An 18530-nucleotide genomic window follows, 5' to 3' on the forward strand; every position below is an offset into this window, starting at 1 on the left:
GAGTAGGGCTGGGGACAGAGTGACAGTAGTAATGCCAAGGTAAGTAGAGGGTGCTCAGTATTGTATATGCCCTGGGAGTGCTTGATGGTGACACTGGAGATAAAGTGGAGGAAGGAACATCAGAACAGGAACAGGCCATTCAGCTCCTCGAGCCTGTTCCCCCATTCAGTGAGATCAGGGCTGATCTGTCTCTTAACTCCTTCCACCTGCGCTTTACCTCCGTATCCTTTTATACCCCTGCCCCGAAAAATCTCTGCTCATCCACAGCTCCGAGCTTCTCGCCAGTTAGAGAAGTGTATGTGTGTCAATCTTTGTGGCTGTGTATGTGTTTATGTATATATTTTGATATATGAATGTGTACGTGCTTGTGTATGTGCTTCTGTGGGTATGGCTCTACGTGTGTGTATATGTCTGTGTGAGATTGTCTCTTCCTCCTTGTTCTATTGCTCACTAAATACAGTTCAGTATCAATGTGTCTCGGCCATTCACCTCCCCAGAAAGTGCTGAATTTTCTGTTTCAATTGGTGCATTCTGATCAATTTGATTCTGGTATTTAACAGCAAAAAACAACTGCTGCAGAGTCTCAGCAAATGAATCTCTATTTAGATTAGTTCACCAGTCCTGGCAACTGCTCCATAGGAACAGGAGTAGGCCATTGAGCCCCTCGAGCCTGTTCCCCCATTCAATGAGATCATAGCTGATCTGTGACCTTACTCCATACACCCACCTTTGGCCAGATCCTTTAATACCTTTAGTTAACAAACGCTATCAATCTCCAATTTAAAATTAACAACTGACCTAGCATCAATTGGTGTTTGAGGAAGCGAGTTCCAAACTTCGACCTCCCATTATGTATAAATGTGTTCCCTCATTTCACTGCTAAAAGTTCTGGCTCTAATTTTTAGACTATGCCCCGAGTCCTAGAATCCCCAACCAGCAGAAATAGTTTCTCTCTATCTACCCCATCTGTTCCGCTTAATATCTTAAACTCCGATCAGATCAGCCCTTAACCTAAATTCTAGGGGATACAGCTCTAATTTGTGTACTTTTTCCTCATACCTTAAACCTTGAAGTCCGAGTATCATTCTGGTAAATCTACGCTGCACTCCCACCAAGGCCAATATAACCTTCCTAAGGCATGGTGCCCAGAACTGCTCTCAGTGCTCCAGGTGTTGGCTAACCAGGGCTTTATATAGCTGCAGCATAACTTCTACCCCCTAGTATTCTAGTGATCGAGATGTAAAAGCCAGCATTCCATTAGCCTTTCTGATTACTTTCTGAACTTGTTCATGACATTTTAATGATCTATGTACCTGGTCTCCCAAGTCTCTGTGGACCTCCACTGTTTTTAGCTTTTCATCATTTACAAAGTACCCTCTTGTATCCTTTTTAGGTCCAAAGTGTCTACATTGAAATCGATTTGACTTAATCTATCGCTATCCCTTTGTAATTTGATGCTTTCAACTACACTGCCTGCAATGCCGCCTATCTTTTGTGTCAGCGGCAAATTTAGATATATGACTTTCTATGCCATCAACTAAGTCATTAATAAATACCGAGGATAGTTGAAGCCCCAACACAGATCCCTGTGGGACACCACATCCTGCCAACTTGAGAACAAACCTTTGTCCCTACCCTTGTCTCCTACAGCTCAGTCAATTTCCTAACCAGGTCAATAATTTGCAATGAATTCCTACTATCACCAAATTCCTCCACCCTGCTTGCAATCCACTTATCTGTGATGTTACAAGACAAAAGCTAACTTCCGATCTGGTGATTATTTACCTTATTCACCGAATACCTACCAGTGAATTCGTACTATCACCAAATTAATCCACTCGGCTTGTGTGAACAATCCAGTGATGGATTCCCACCAGCCCGAGCTCTCTCTCTAAATCTACTGGGCCTTGTTTTTCATTATTTTTGACAGCCTGCGTCTGTGTCATTTTGTGCATTTATCTGAAACTTTTGAATAATTGGCAAGAGATTCGTGATGATCTGCTGAGTGTATTTCCAGAGGACACCTATGCCGTGAGGGAGCAGGGTTCATAGCCAGGTTAAAATAGAATAAACCCAAACTCACATTCCAGAGATTGACAGGTACTGAAAAAAACTACACTCACATATTAGAAACTGACAGGTACAGAGTAAAACCCACACTTTCACAACATGGACTGACAGGTACAGAATAAAACCCACACTCTCCCACCATAAACTGAGGATTAAAAAACCACACTCGCATACTAGAAACTGACAGGTACAGAATAAAACCCACATTCCCATAGCAGAGACTGACAGGTACAGAATAAAACCCACATTCACATAGCAGAGACTGACAGGTACAGAATAAAACTCATACCCAGTTATCAGAACAATAATATGCAGCAAGTAAAACCCATAGTCCCCTATCAGAAATGACAGGGACACACTCACACACCAGAGACGGACGGAAAGAGTAAAACTCTTTAGGAAATCCCACTCCAGTGTCTGGCTCACCGAATCATTTTGTTGGTAATTCGGATTATAATTAAAATCCTCTCAATGTGGCCTATTTAATTAGAGATAAAATCAACTTCTGAAACAATCCCATTTTTGCTGATTTAGATGTGACAAAAAGATGGTCTGAGCATGCGCTAAATACATGCTGCTCCTCTCCTCCCCACACAGTGTTTAAACAGACGGGAAGGGCCCAGGTGAGCTCCCCTCCTCCAGCTCTGTCAGCGGCTGCCGTTTCCTCTGTGCTGGGCTAATGATCGTTTAACTCATCAGGGAGCGGAAATATCCCGGGCCCGAGTAAGGGAGCAAACAGCAGCCTCCTTACAGCAGCTCATCACATTGGGACTGTGTCCGCAGATGGGCTTTGAGTCGGGGTAAGTTCAGTGGCAGTCGGGGGCTGTTTGTAAGAGGCAGAGTGCAGCAGGAACTAGTTCCAGAACATGGAGTGAGTTGGGGAAGGGAGAGGCCATTCTCGGGCTGTGTGTGCACAGTGTAAGGTAACAGAGAAAGTAAATCACCTCACTCTTTCAAGTCATTGCTGCTTTCTTTCCCCAAATCAGTAATTAATGTTCCTGATTCAGTTCCAATCTCAGTGTCTGTAGTTCTTGGATAGTGAACAGTGGAAACACAGCCTGAGAGTGAGGATGTGAGGAGTTTCACAAAGTGCATCTATTGCAGGCACCAGGAGAGGAGTGTGACAGGAGACATTTCAAAAATGGGTTATTTTGTTTCGGTGTGTTGAATTCTCTAGAACCGTGTTGCAGGTGATCGAGAGATACATTGTCGCTCCCTCAGATACATCTGTGACATTCTGTTAACTGTACAGGCTCTCAGCTCTGTTTCATTAGACTGAAAACAATTGTTGTACAGCCCAGATACCTGTGGTTATAATCCAGGAAGCGATTCAGAATTTTACAGATTGTCCCATGGAAGTGGGAGATATAAACCTGGACTCTGCCAATCGGGTGTTCCCATTCATGGACCAGTGCTGGGTTTGGATTGTGTCTGGATGCTGATAACTTACTATAGAACCGTCTGACACAGCTGGTGTGGGGAATCTGATCACTCGCCACACCTCCGCCACAACCGTCCCGCTCCTCTGCTCATGGTCGTGGCGGAGGTGTGGTGAGTGATCGAGGCGGAGGGGCATTGAGGGATTATGGCTGAGATTCGGTGGGTGATCATGGCGGAGGTTCGGCGAATGTTTGGTGTGGATGTGCGGTGGGAGATCATGGCGGAGGTGCGGCGAGTGTTTTGCGGCGGAGGAGCGGCTAGAGATCGTGGCGGAGGTGCAGAGAATGAGGGTACAGGGCCCAGGGGCAGCACAGGGCTGCTCACACTGGGTCTGTGTGCACTAGGTCTGTGTAGCCGAGCAGGTCTCCAGTCCTGGTCAACCCTTACCACTGGATAAAGGCCTAGCTCTGTCAAGCCTGTATGGTGGCTGATGTGTAATGGTCACCACACGTTAAAAAAAAATCCACGCACAGGCATCTTCCACCCTTTCAATTGGCGTTCAGGACTGGAATATCAGGTCCTTCATTGAAACATCTGTGAACTCACGTGGAAGCAAGTCATCCTGGTTCGAGGGACCGCCTATGATGATGATGATGATGAGAGAATTTGAATGCCGCTGTACTGCAGTGAGGTCAGACAATGCCACTGTTTGTATCGCGCATTCCTCTCTCCAGGTATTTTACTTTAACAATAAAGTTATGATTAATGTGTATTTTTATAATATAGTCTATGGGCACCTGTCCATGACTTGTACCTAATATTTTTCTCATATTCTCGGAGCAAAATACTTCACCCCTAGAATAAATGTGATCTTTCCTCCACCTGGAACACAAGGAACAGTGTAGGCAGCTCCTTCTCACACAGTAAGTACATTATCACTCACAGAGCGCAGAGACACAGAACTGACCTCAATCATATTGTCACAGGCAGCAGAAGCTGTCAGTCCCACAGTGATCCGAATCCCAGAGTTACATTATGAATCCCACAGTCACTTGGAGCAGTACAATAAGATGATGTTTCGAAGTCCAAACATATCGCTCTGAGAGGCAGATCCATTTTCACTCCCTTACTCACACACAAGGACTGACTGACACGGTGTCAATCCACACTGGTGTCTATACACTGACTCTCAAACCCAGCAACTAACATACAAGAGCAGAGAAACGGAGGTAATGGACTGAACCAAACCTCCTCTGAGACAATCACGGATAATCTCAAACTAGCATAGGCCTAAAGAAGCAACAGAATCCAACAGTCACACAGAGCAAGAATAGCTCAGTACAAGAGACTGTCAATTACATAATGAATCTCACTCTCACACATCACCAGTCCAACAGATACATAATCAATCTCACACTCTCAAACTGTAACAGAAACTGAGAACTACAGAATGGACCCCACACCTACAAACAGTGCCAGGGACTGAGAGAGACAGAATGATACATACACTCGGGTACAGTGAATGACAGATTAAGATTGAATCACAATCACATATGGTAACAGACTGACTGACTGGCAGATATAGGTTAAAATCCACACTCACATATTGGAAAGTGACTGGTACAGAGTAACACATTCTGTAAACCAACAGATACAGAATAAAATACACACTTGCATCTCAGAGTCAGATAGCTATAAAGTAAAACACACACTCACATACCAGAGACTGGAAGATATGACTAATATCCACACTCCTGTACAAGAAACTGGCAGGTACTGATTAAAATACACAATCACATACTGGAAACTAACAGTTAGAGAGTAACAACAACAGACAAATACCAGAAACTGACAGGTAAAGATTAAAACCAAACTCTCATTCCAAAAACTGACATACAGAGTAAGGCACACACTCACACCACAGAGAGTGACTCATACAGTCTATGACACACTCACACATGAGAAAATGACAGCTACAGAGTCAAACCCCCACATTCACATCCCAGAGAGTGACAGCTAGAGTAAAATCAACAGCCACATAAAAGACGCTGATCGATGCAGAGTCAAACACACGCTCACATCCCACAGCCTAACGGGTACTGATTAAAGCAGACTCACACATCAGAAACTGACAGATACAGCACAAAAGCAGCACTATCACAGCAGAAACTGACAGGTACAGATTAAAACCCCTATTCATATAGTAGAAACTGATAGGTACAAAATAAAACCCAACTCAGATTTGAGAAAATGAAAGTTACAGAGTACAACCCAGACTCATATCACAGATATTAACATACAGAGTAAAACTCTCACTTTCATCCAGAGCCTGAATGATAGAAGAAACTCTCACTCTCACATCAGAGACTAACAGATACAGAGTAAAATCCACACTTGCATCACACAGACAGACAGCTATAGAGCAAATTCTGCACTCCCATATCCAAGACTAAGCAATACAGAGTAAAACTTACACTTACATAAAAGACAATGAGAGATACCCACTCTCGCATCATAAACTGACAGATACAGGCTAAAATCCACACTCGCGTATCAGAAACTGGCAGGTACTGATTAAAGCCCACGTTAACATACCAGAAAATGACCGGTACAGAATAAAACCCCACTCACATACCAGAGTCTGAATGATAAAGTGCAAAATCACACTCGCATAGAGAAAGACAGCTATAGACTAAAACCCACACTCGTATACCAAAGACTGACTGATACAGAGTAAAACCCCGCTCACATCCCAGAGACTGAGAACTACAGAGTTTTACCTATATTCCTATACCGGAAACAGACAGGTACAGACAAAAAATTAACACATCCCAGAAACTGGCAGGTACAGAGGAAAACCCATGTTACAAATTCAGAAAATGACAGGTACAGAATAAAACTCACATAACAGAAACTGACAAGTACAGAATAAATCCCCAATCACATACGAGAAACTGACAGGTACAGGGTAATACCCACATTGACATACAAGAGCCTGACAGGTACAGAGTAAAATCCACACTCACATCCCGGAGACAGACAAAAACAGAGTGGAACTCGCAATCACATTCCAGAAGCTTTAATGGTGTATAATAAAACCCACTTTTGCCCACCAAAAACTGAAGAAAGAACAACACTCACGTAACAGATACTGACAACTGTAAGAGAATAAGAAATAGCAGGCGGTAAGGCCGCTCGAGCCTGCTCCACAATTCATTACATTCATGGCTGAACTTCACCCTGAACTCCTGCCTGATACCCATTTCCCTTGATTCCCTTTGTTCTCTGTCTTGAATATACTCAATGACTGAGCGTCTCAGACCTATGTGTATAGCATTCTAAAGATTCACATCCCTCAGTGAATACATTTCTCCTCATCTCAGTCCTAAGTGTCCGATCCCTTATCCTGAGACTATGACCCCTAGATCGAGACTATCCAGCAAAGGGAAACATCCTCACAGCATCTACCCTGTCAAGACTTCTAAGATTTTTTTTTCGGTTTCAATGAGCTCAGCTCTCATTCTTCTAAACACCAGAGTGTATAGGTGCATTTCACTCAATCTCTCTATCCCAGGATTCAATGTTGCACCCCCCTCTAATATCCTTCCTTAGGCAATGAGACCAAAACTGTGCCCAGTAATCCAGGTGTGGTCTCACCAAAGCCCGACATAATTGCAGCCACACTTCTTTACTCTTGTACTCCAAACCCCTTGTAATAAAGGCCAACATATCCTTTACCTTCCTAATTGCTTGCAGTAGCTGCAAGTTAACTATATGTGATTCGTGTACAATGACACTCAAATCCCCCTGAATAACTACATTTACTAGTCTCTCCTCTTTTAAACATTCGGCTTTTCCAATCATATAAAATTTAACACACACTCACATCCCATAGTCTGAACTATACAGTGTAAAACCCACACTCACATCCCATAGTCGGAACAATACAGTGTAAAACACACACTCACATCCCATAGTCTGAACTATACAGTGTAAAACACACATTATCATCCCATAGTCGGAACAATACAGGGTGACAGATTGAGCAGAGACAGCAGCCTCTGAGCTTCCAGATCCACCTCCAAGCTTCATGCTCCAGCATTGAAATACTTGCCTGCTCCCCCCCAACACCGCCCCCCTCTCCCCGCCCAGTTTTTAAACTGACGGGAAGGGCCTATGCGACCTCCCCTTCCCCAGCTCTGCCAGTGGCTGCCGTTTCCTCTGTGCTGGGCTGATGATCGTTGAACACATCAGGGAGCGAAGATATCCTGGGCCAGAATAAGGGAGCAAACAGCAGCCTCCTTACAGCAGCTTGTCGCATTGGGACTGTGTCCGCAAATGGGCTTTGTGACAGGGTATCGGGGGCTGTTTGTAAGAGGCAGAATGGAGCAGGAAGTAGTTCGGGAACATGGAGTGAGTGGGGGAAGGGAGAGCATGTGTACAGTGTAAGGTAACAGAGAAAGTTGATCACCACACTCTTCCAAATCATTGCCCTTTCTTTCACCAAATCAGTAGTGAATGTTCCTGATTCAGTCCCAATCTCAGTGTCTGCTCTTCTTGGATATTGAACAATGTAAAAACAGCCTGACAGTGAGGATGTGAGGAGTGTCACAAAGTGCATCTATTGCAGGCACCAGGACAGAAAGTAGACATTTCAAATTTGGTAATTTTGTTTCGGTGTGTTGAGTTCGCCAGAACCGTGTTGAAGGTGATCGAGAGATACATTGTCGCTCCCTCAGATACATCAGGATCCGGGCTCTGTGACATTCTGTTGCCTGCACAGGCACTTAACTCGGTTCCAATAGACTGAGAAAAATTGTTGTACAGCCCAGGTATCTGTGGTTATAATCCAGAAAGTAATTCAGAATTTTACAGGTAGTCCTTTGGGAGTGGAAGATATAAACCTCGACTGTATCAATCGGGTGGTCGCATTCATGGACCAGTGCTGGGTTTGAGTTGTGTCTGGATGCTGATAACTTTCTATAGAATCATCCTACACACCTGGTGTGGAAAATCTGAGTGCCGCTGTACTGCAGTGAGGTCAGACAAGGACACTGTTTGTATCACGGTTTCCTCTCTCCAGATACTTTACTTTATTATAAACATATACATTCATTACAACTTTATTGTATATTTTCCCCATCAGTTGTTCATATCATAACTAATATTTTTCTGGTATTACTTTTCTCAAAGCAAAATACTTCATTGAGCCAGTATAAATGTGATATTTCTTCCACCCAGAACACAAGGAAAAGTGCAGGCCGCTCCTTCTCGCATACAGTAAGTACATTATCACTCACAGAGCGCAGAGACACAGAACTGGCCTCAATCCTGTTATCACAGGCAGCAGAAGCTGTCAGTCCAACAGTGATCCGAAGTGGCTGAGTTACATTGTGAATCTTACAGCCACATGGAGCGGTAGGATCAAATGCTGTTTCACCATTGAAACAACTCATTGGATATATTCAAGAGGGAGTTAGATATGGCCCTTACGGCGAAGGGGATCAAGGGGTATGGAGAGAAAGCAGGAAAGGGGTACTGAGGGAATGATCAGCCATGATCTTATTGAATGGTGGTGCAGGCTTGAAGGGCCGAATGGCCTACTCCTGCACCTATTTTCTATGTTTCTATGTATCACATTCATATACCAGTTACTGAAATATACAGAATAAAACCCACACTTGCACACCAGCAACAATTGGGTACAGATTAAAGCCCACACTCATAGACCAGAAACTGACAGGTACAGAATATCACCCACACTCACATACCAGAAACGGACAGGTACAGATTAAACCCACACTATTTTTTACCAGAAACTGACAGGTACAGAATAAAACCCACACTTTTTTTTTTAAACCAGAAACTGACAGGTGCAGATTAAAACCCACACTTGCATACCAGAAACTGACGGGTACAGGATAAATCCCACACTCATACCACAAATTGATACGTACACATTAACCCCACACTCATATACCAGAAACTGATGCGTACAGATTAAACCCACACTCGTATACCAGAAACTGACAGGTACCGAATAAGTCCCACACTCGTATACCAGAAACTGACAGGTACAGGTTAAACCACACATTCGCATACCAGAGATTGTAATATATAGAATAAAATACACACTCGCATATAAACTGACAGTTACAGAAAAAATACACAGTCACATACCAGAGACTGACAGGTACAGATTAAAGACCACATTCACATACCAGAAACTGACAGGTACAGATTAACCCCACAGTCATATACCAGAAACTGACACATATAGATTAAACCTCACATTCACATACCAAAAACTGACAGGTAGATATTAAACCCACACTCATATACCAGAACCGAGAGGTACACAATAAACACCACACTCAAATACTAGGGAGTGACAGGTACAGATTAAAACCCACAATCACATAACCGAAACTGAGAGGTAGAGAGTAACCCCAACAAGCATATACCAGTAACTGAAAGGTACAGATTGAACGTCACATTCATATACCAGAGATAGACAGGCACAGAATAAAATACACACTCACATACCATAATCTGACACCATCAGCTCCAGTGAGATCCAGACCGCCGTGCGCCTGCTGCTGCCTGGGGAGCTGGCCAAGCACGCCATGTCGGAAGGGACAAAGGCGCTGACCAAGTACACCAGCTCCAAGTAAAACTCCACGCTGTCCTGAGAGAACAAACCCCGAACACAACGGCTCTTTTAAGAGCCATCCACGACATAATTGAAAGAGCTGCACAAACATATCACCCTTTAGACTGAATTTACTGTAATTATTTCCCGAACAACTGCTTGTGAGAACCTTTACTATTCCAGCTGTCGATTTAGTTTTGAATTCTCATAAGTAGCTTCACTGACCGTTTCGACCTTGGCGTCGCTGGAATTTCCTGCAGTGAGTAAACTACAAACACGGTCAGTGGTCGCTTTCCCTTTGCTCTCAGACCCGTTCATTCACAGCGACTGCCGACGAATTTATTTTTTGGGGGGCGGGGAAACTCCGATTTCAGTCACATTCTCACAAGTCCTTTTCACTTGTTTTTAAATTCCGTTCCCGCTCTGTCTGTTTATTAACCCGAGACTCCCCGCAGTGTAACAACCCAGAATGGGAGTTCTTAGAGACGAGAACAGGGGCAGTTTGAACACTGTTCCTCTTTTTACAGAAGGAATCTCAGTTCTGGTCTCACTCCCACAGCAGCTCCTGTGAAAAGAAGTTCACTTTTACAAAGATGGAGCTGGAATATGTCCCGTTACAGAATCAGTGGGGACTGAGTCCCGCCCGTTACAGACAGTTTGAAACTGAAGCCGAATTTAATCCTGATTGTTACAGGCTGGAATTTGCAAGTAATAAGACAAAACGAAACAATTATTACATGTAATAAGACAAAAGGAAACAAAAAGTGTTTTGAAGTATTTGGCTAATGGTGAAGTTACTAACATAATCCGCAATTTTACAATTATTGGCGGAATTTTTGAATTTAAAAAATCGTTAAGTTCCGTCTGTTGAGAACCAGTAATTTCCACCCTACTTTCAGTGGTGGACAAAGCAGGCTGTGCTTGGTAATCGGAAATGACCAATGAAATTCACCACAGAGTCACCAATCACAAGTTCGCTCCCTGCATCCCTCCAGAAGCTATAAGAAGGGCAGATGTGGGAAGAGTTTCTGATTCTTTCTCTAAACCTGTGGATTGTGGAAATGTCTGGAAGAGGAAAAACCGGCGGAAAAGCTCAGGCCAAGTCTCGCTCCTCCCGGGCCGGACTGCAGTTCCCTGTGGGCCGTGTTCACAGGCTCCTGCGAAAGGGGAACTACGCTGAGCGTGTGGGTGCCGGAGCCCCGGTCTACATGGCTGCTGTGCTCGAGTATCTGACCGCTGAAATCCTGGAGCTAGCCGGCAACGCGGCCCGCGACAACAAGAAGACCGCATCATCCCCAGACACCTGCAGCTGGCCATCCGCAACGACGAGGAGCTCAACAAACTGCTGGGAAAGGTGACCATCGCTCAGGGCGGGGTGCTGCCTAATATCCAGGCTGTGCTGCTGCCCAAGAAAACAACCACTTCTTCCAAGAGCAAATAAAGTGGACAAGATTTAATCTAATAACCTAAAGGCTCTTTTCAGAGCCACCCACAGATGGAAGGCTCTTTTCAGAGCCACCCACAGTATCTGAAAGGGCTGCTTACTGTCTTAATGGAGACCTTGAGTTCAGGTACCGATAAATTGGTCTGTTTCAGATCTGGATGCGGGAGTTTTCAGTTCCTGGTATCTGCATTACGGTTCTGTGCTCACACAAACTCTCTTCCAGTTAGCAGCGAATAATTGAACTACAGTTATCAGTGACTCAAATTGTATAAAGGCCACAACCAGTTCCCTAAATGTTCTTTAGTCTATCAATGAAAACTGTATGAAGAGAGTCATAGAAACATAGAAAATAGGTGCAGGAGTGGGCCATTTGACCCTTCGAGTCTGCACCACCATTCAATATGATCATGGCTGATCATTCCCTCAGTACCCCTTTCCTGCTTTCTCTCCATACCCCTTGATCCCCTTAATTGTAAGGGCCATATCTAACTACCTCTTGAATATATCCAATGAACTGGCATCAACAACTCTCTGCGGTAGGGAATTCCACAGGTTAACAACTCTTGAGTGAAGAAGTTTCTCCTCATCTCAGTCCTAAATGGCCTACCCCTTATCTTAAGACTGTGTCCCCGATTCTGGATTTCCCCAATATCGGGAACATTCTACCCGCATCTAACCTGTCCCATCCCGTCAGAATCGTATATGTTTCTATGAGAACCCCCTTATCCTTCTAAACTCCAATGTATAAAGGCCCAGTTGATCCAGTCTCTCCTCGTATGTCAGTCCTACCATCCCAGGAATCAGTCTGATGAACCTTCGCTGTACTCCTCAATAGCAAGAATGTCCTTCCTCAGATTAGGAGACCAAAATTGAACACAATATTCCAGGTGAGGCCTCACCAAGGCCCTGTACAACTGCAGTAAGACCTCCCTGCTCCTATACTCAAATTCCCGAGCTATGAAGGCCAACATACCATTTGCCTTCTTCACCGCCTGCTGTAACTGTATGCTAACATTCAATGACTGATGAACCATGACACCCAGGTCTGGTTGCACCTCCCTTTTTACTAATCTGCCGCCATTCAGATAATATTCTGTCTGTGTTTTTGCCCCCAAAGTGGATAACCTCACATTTATCCACATTATACTGCATCTGCCACGCATTTGCCCACTCATCTAACCTGTCCAAGTCACCCTGCAGCCTCCAAGCATCCCCCTCACAGCTCAAACCGCCACCCAGTTTAGTGTCATCTGCAAACTTGGAGATATTACACTCAATTCCTTCATCCAAATCATTGATGTATATTGTAAAGAGCTGGGGTCCCAGCACCGAGCCCTGCGGCACTCCACTAGTCACTGCCTGCCATTCTGAAAAGGATCCATTTATCCCGACTGTCTGCTTCCTATCTGCCAACCAGTTCTCTAACCACGTCAGTATATTACCCCCAATACCATGTGCTTTGATCTTGCACACCAATCTCTTGTGTGGGACCTTGTCAAAAGCCTTTTGAAAGTCCAAATACACCACATTCACTGGTTCTCACTTGTCCATTCTACTCGTTACATCCTCAAAAAATTCCAGAAGATTTGTCAAGCATGATTTCCTCTTCATAAATCAATGCTGACTTGGACCGATCCTGTCACTGCTTTTTAAATGCGCTGCTATTTCATCCTTAATAATTGATTCCAACATTTTCCCCACTACTGATGTCAGGCTAACTGATCTATAATTACCCTCTTTCTCTCTTCCTCCCTTTTTAAAACATAGCGTTACAGTAGCTACCCTCCAGTCCATAGGAACTGATCCGGAGTCAGTAGATTGTTGGAAAATGATCAACAATGCATCCACTATTTCTAGGGCCATTTCCTTAAGTACTCTGGGATGCAGACTATCAGGCCCCAGGGATTTATCGCCCTTCAATCCCATCAATTTGCTTAACACAATTTCCCACCTAATAAGGATATCCTTCAGTTCCTCCTTCTCACTAGACTCTCGGTCCCCTAGTACTTCCAGAAGGTTATTTGTGTCTTCCTTCGTGAAGACAGAACCAAAGTATTTGTTCAATTGGTCTGCCATTTCTTTGTTCCCCATTATAAATTTACCGGAATCCGACTGCAAGGGATCTACATTTGTCGTCACTAATCGTTTTCTCTTCACATCTCTATAGAAGCTTTTGCAGTCAGTTTTTATGTACCCGACAAGCTTCTTCTCATACTCTATTCCCCCCCTCTTAATTAAACCCTTTGTCCTCCTCTGCTGAATTCTAAATTTCTTCCAGTCCTCAGGTTTGTTGCTTTTTCTGGCCAACTTATATGCCTCTTCCTTGGATTTAACACTATCCTTAATTTCCCTTGTTAGCCACGGTTGAGCCACCTTCCCCTTTTATTTTTACTCCAGCCAGGGATGTACAATTGTTGAAGTTCATCCATGTGATCTTTAAATGTTTGCCATTGCCTATCCACCGTCAACCCTTTAAGTGTCATTTGCCTGTCTATTGTAGCCAATTCATGCCTCAAACCATCGAAGTTACCTTTCCTTAAGTTCAGGACCCTTTTTCTGAATTAACTGAGTCACACTCCATCTTAATAAATAATTCTACCATGTTATGTCCATTCTTCCCCAAGGGGCCTCGCACAACAAGATTGCTAATTCGTCCTTTCTCATTACACATCACCCACCCTAGGATGGCCAGCTCTCTAGTTGGTTCCTTGACATCTTGGTCTAGAAAACCATCCCTAATACACTTCAGGAAATCCTCCTCCACCACATTGCTACCAGTTTGGTTAGCCCAATCAATATGTAGATTAAAGTCACCCATGATAACTGATGTATTGCATGCATTCCTAATCTCTTGTTTGATGCTGTCCCCAACCTTACTACTACTGTTTTCTGGTCTGTACACAACTCCCACTAGCGTTTTCTGCCCCTTGGTATTCTGTAACTCCATCCATACCGATTCCACATCATCCAAGCTAATGTCCTTTCTTACTATTGCATTAATTTCCTCTTTAACCAGCAATGCCACCCCACCTTATTTTCCTTTCTGTCTATCCTTCCTAAATGTTGAATACCCCTGGATGTTGAGTTCCCAGCCTTGGTCACCCTGCAGCCATGTCTCTGTGATGCCAATTACATCATACCCGTTAACTGCTATCTGCACAGTTAATTCGTCTACCTTATTCCAAATACTCCTTGCATTGAGGCACAGAGCTTGTCTTTCTAACACTCTGTGCCCCTTTAGAATTTTGGTGTAATGTGGCCCTTTTTGCTTTTTGCCTTAGGTTTCTCTGCCCTCCACTTTTACTTTGCTTCTTTGTATCTTTTGTTTCTGCCCCCATTCTACTTCCCTCTGTCTCCCTGCATCGGTTCCCATCCACCTGCCATATTAGTTTAACTCCTCCCCAACAGCACTAGCAAACACTCCCACTGGGACATTGGTTCCAGTCCTGCCCAGATGCAGACCGTCCGGTTTGTACTGCTCCCACCTCCCCCAGAACCGGTTCCAATGTCCCAGGAATTTGTATCCCTCCCTTGTGCACCACTCCTCAAGCCACGTATTCATCTGAGTCAGCGGTTATTAAAATGGCCTAGTTTAATTCTGGTCTAGTTTGAGAGTTCGAATGCTGGTTCTATTCCCGGGAGCTCCGGCCGTTCCCGGGCTGTGTATTGCTCTCCTAAGCCGGTCATTTTAGACCTACACTGAGCAGCCAAGCGCAAGACGGTCACTGCCATGGATGTGGTGTACACTCAAACGGCAGGGCCGCACTCGCTGGATTCAACGTGACCCTCTCCCCCAAGCACAAAGCAAAGGCTCTACTAAGTTGCATCCACTGCCTCGCAGTAGGGGGAAGGAGAGATAGTTGATTAACATTTTGTTCTGTATAGATATATATTTTTCGCCAAGGTCTATATGTTTTAAATCAGCATATGCACGACGGAATATCCTTTTAGTTTCAGAATTATAGACATTTATCATCGAAGCTTACAACACGGAATGAGGCCACTTCGGCCCATCAAGATCGTGCCGGCCAACAAAAGGCTATCCAGCCGAATCCCACTTTCCAGCTCTAGGTCCGTAATCCTGCAGGTTACGGCACTTCAAGTGCACCTCCAAGTAGTTTTAAATAATGTAAGGGTTTCTGCCTCTACCTCCCTTTCAGGCAGTGTGTTCCAGACCCCCACAACCCTCTACGTGAAGACATTTCCCCTCTAAACCTTCGATCAATTACTTTAAATGTATGCCTCCTGTGCTCAGGGAAATAGGCCCTTTACGGCACAGAAGGTATGGCATATTTCTGGTGAAGGTAATACTGAAACAACTAATGTAGTTACAGCAGTGACCGATAAGAAAGGTTAAATTAAACGGTGGGAGGAAGGCAGCATCAGGGCGGAAGGACAGTGAAGGTCTTTTGCCCTCATAGAAGGACTTCCAAGTCCTGACCAGAAGTGACCCTCAGACAATCTCGGTTATAAACGGGTCAATGTCTGTCGAACATGTAGACATCTAGATCGATAAAGAAGAGTATGGCTCAGGAGGGGATGTAACTGATGACCTAACCCAACAATTTGAGATTATGGCGAGCAGTAAATCTGATTGGATGTTTAAAGAGATCAATCAGAGAGATACAGAACAATGAAAATTGACAACGCAGCGAATGAACCAATCACAATCGTTGCCTTCACCTATCCTTCATTAGCATAGGGCTGTGGGGCTGCCGAGATAATGCGAGCTCCGAGCTGAGATTTTTTCATATCTGGGCCGGACCGAACAAGACGATACCTGAGGAAAAGAAAACAGTTACTTCCAAGAAAGGCGCCAAGAAAGTTATCAAGAAAACACCACCGAAGGGCGGCAAGAAGCGCAGAAAGTCGAGGAAGGAGAGTTACTCCATCTACATCTACAAAGTAATGAAGCAGGTTCACCCCGACACCGGCATCTCCTCCAAGGCCATGGGCATCATGAACTCGTTTGTGAACGATATTTTTGAGCGCATCGCGGGTGAGGCTTCCCGCCTGGCCCATTACAACAAGCGATCCACCATCAGTTCTCGGGAGATCCAGACCGCCGTGCGCCTGCTGTTGCCCGGGGAGTTGGCTAAGCACGCCGTGTCGGAAGGTACAAAGGCGGTCACCAAGTACACCAGCTCCAAGTAAAACTGCACGCTGTCCTGATAAAAGAGCAGTTGTGTTTGGGGTTTGTTCTAAGAGCCACCCACAACGTCTCTGAAAGAGCTGCACAAACGCATCACCCTTTAAACTCAATTTACTGTAGTTATTTCCTGAGCAAGTGTGATGATAACATTTAAAGTTACAGCTGTAGATTTAGATTTGAATTCTCAGAGAACCGGTTTTATTGTCCGGTTCAACCTTAGCTTCGCTGATGAATTTTCCTCCCAATAAACTGCACACACTGTCCCTGGTCGCCTGCCAATGAATTATGATCTTGTTTTAGAGGGTGAAACTCAGACTTTAGTCCCCTCATTCTCTCTCAAGCCCTTTACAATATTAAAAAAAAAATCTAGTTCGGGTCAACCCGCTTATTAATCCGAGACTCCGAGTGCAACAGCCCAGACTGGAAGTTCTTACAGAGACCAGAACAGGGATTTGGAACCCTGTGTCCCTCTTCTCTTTTCACAGAAGGACTCCCAGTTCTGGTCTCACTCACGCCTGTGCGGAGGATCGATCCATGATCTGTGATTCCCAAATTGTACAAAGATTGAGCTGGAATGTGTCCCGTTACAGAATGTTTGAAACTGAACCCGAATTTAATCCTGATTGGAACGTCCTGGAATTTGGAAAGCAATATGGAATACGGCAAAAGGAAATAAAAACTGTTTGGAAATCTTTGGCTAATGGTGAATTTATTAATTTAATCCGCAGTCAAAATTATTGGCGGGTTTTTTGAAATTGAAGATTCGTTGGAAGTCGAACAGTAATTTCCGCCCTCTTTCCATTGGCGGGCTAAGCAGACGATGATTGGTCAGCGGAAAAGACCAATGAAATCCACCGCAGAGCGACCAATCACAAGTTCGCTCCCTGCATCCCTCCAGAAGCTATAAGATGGGCAGATGTGGGAGGAGTTTCTCATTCTTTGTCTGAACTTGTTGATCGTGGAAATGTCTGGAAGAGGAAAAACCGGCGGTAAAGCTCGGGCCAAGGCCAAGTCACGCTCCTCCCGGGCCGGACTGCAGTTTCCTGTGGGCCGTGTTCACAGGCTCCTGCGAAAGGGGAACTACGCTGAGCGTGTGGGTGCCGGAGCCCCGGTCTACATGGCTGCTGTGCTCGAGTATCTGACCGCTGAAATCCTGGAGCTAGCCGGCAACGCGGCCCGCGACAACAAGAAGACCCGCATCATCCCCAGACACCTGCAGCTGGCCATCCGCAACGACGAGGAGCTCAACAAGCTGCTGGGAAAGGTAACCATCGCTCAGGGTGGGGTGCTGCCGAATATCCAGGCTGTGTTGCTGCCCAAGAAAACCACCACTTCGTCCAAGACTAAGTAAAGCGGACAAGATTTAATCTAAACCCAAAGGCTCTTTTCAGAGCCACCCACAGTATCTGTGAAAGGGCTGCTTACTGTCTTAATGCAGTCAGTCATTTAATTCATGTACCGATAGATTGGCCTGTTTTAGACCTGTAAACATAGAAAATAGGTGCAGGAGTAGGCCATTCGGTCCTTCGAGCCTGCACCACCATTCAATAAGATCATGGCTGATCATTCCCTCAGTACCCCTTTCCTGCTTTCTCTCCATACCCCTTGATCCCTTTAGCTATAAGGGCCGCATCTAACTCCCTCTTGAATATATCTAACGAACTGGCATCAACAACTCTCTGCGGTAGGGAATTCCACAGGTTAGCAACTCTGAATAAGTTTCTCCTCATCTCAGTCCTAAATGGCTTACCCCTTATCCGTATCTGGGAGTTTTTAGTTCTCAGTCTCTGCATTACGGTTCTCTGCTCACACATATACTCTTCTTGTTAACA

General features: G+C 44.7%; 2 protein-coding genes across 2 annotated transcripts in view; both read left to right on the plus strand.

Annotated features, from left to right (window-relative positions):
- The window catches only part of LOC139273440 (zinc finger protein 420-like), a 92616-nt gene that overhangs the window by 39133 nt on the left and 34953 nt on the right, over positions 1-18530 (plus strand). The window lies entirely within an intron of this gene.
- On the plus strand, positions 32-16700 carry LOC139272865 (histone H2B 1.2-like). Its single transcript, XM_070888973.1, has 2 exons — positions 32-39; positions 16244-16700. The coding sequence occupies exons 1-2, from the start codon at positions 32-34 to the stop codon at positions 16698-16700; spliced, it is 465 nt and encodes a 154-aa protein (XP_070745074.1).

This window comes from Pristiophorus japonicus, chromosome 9 (assembly GCF_044704955.1).
Source record: "Pristiophorus japonicus isolate sPriJap1 chromosome 9, sPriJap1.hap1, whole genome shotgun sequence".
Classification (NCBI taxonomy): domain Eukaryota; kingdom Metazoa; phylum Chordata; class Chondrichthyes; family Pristiophoridae; genus Pristiophorus; species Pristiophorus japonicus.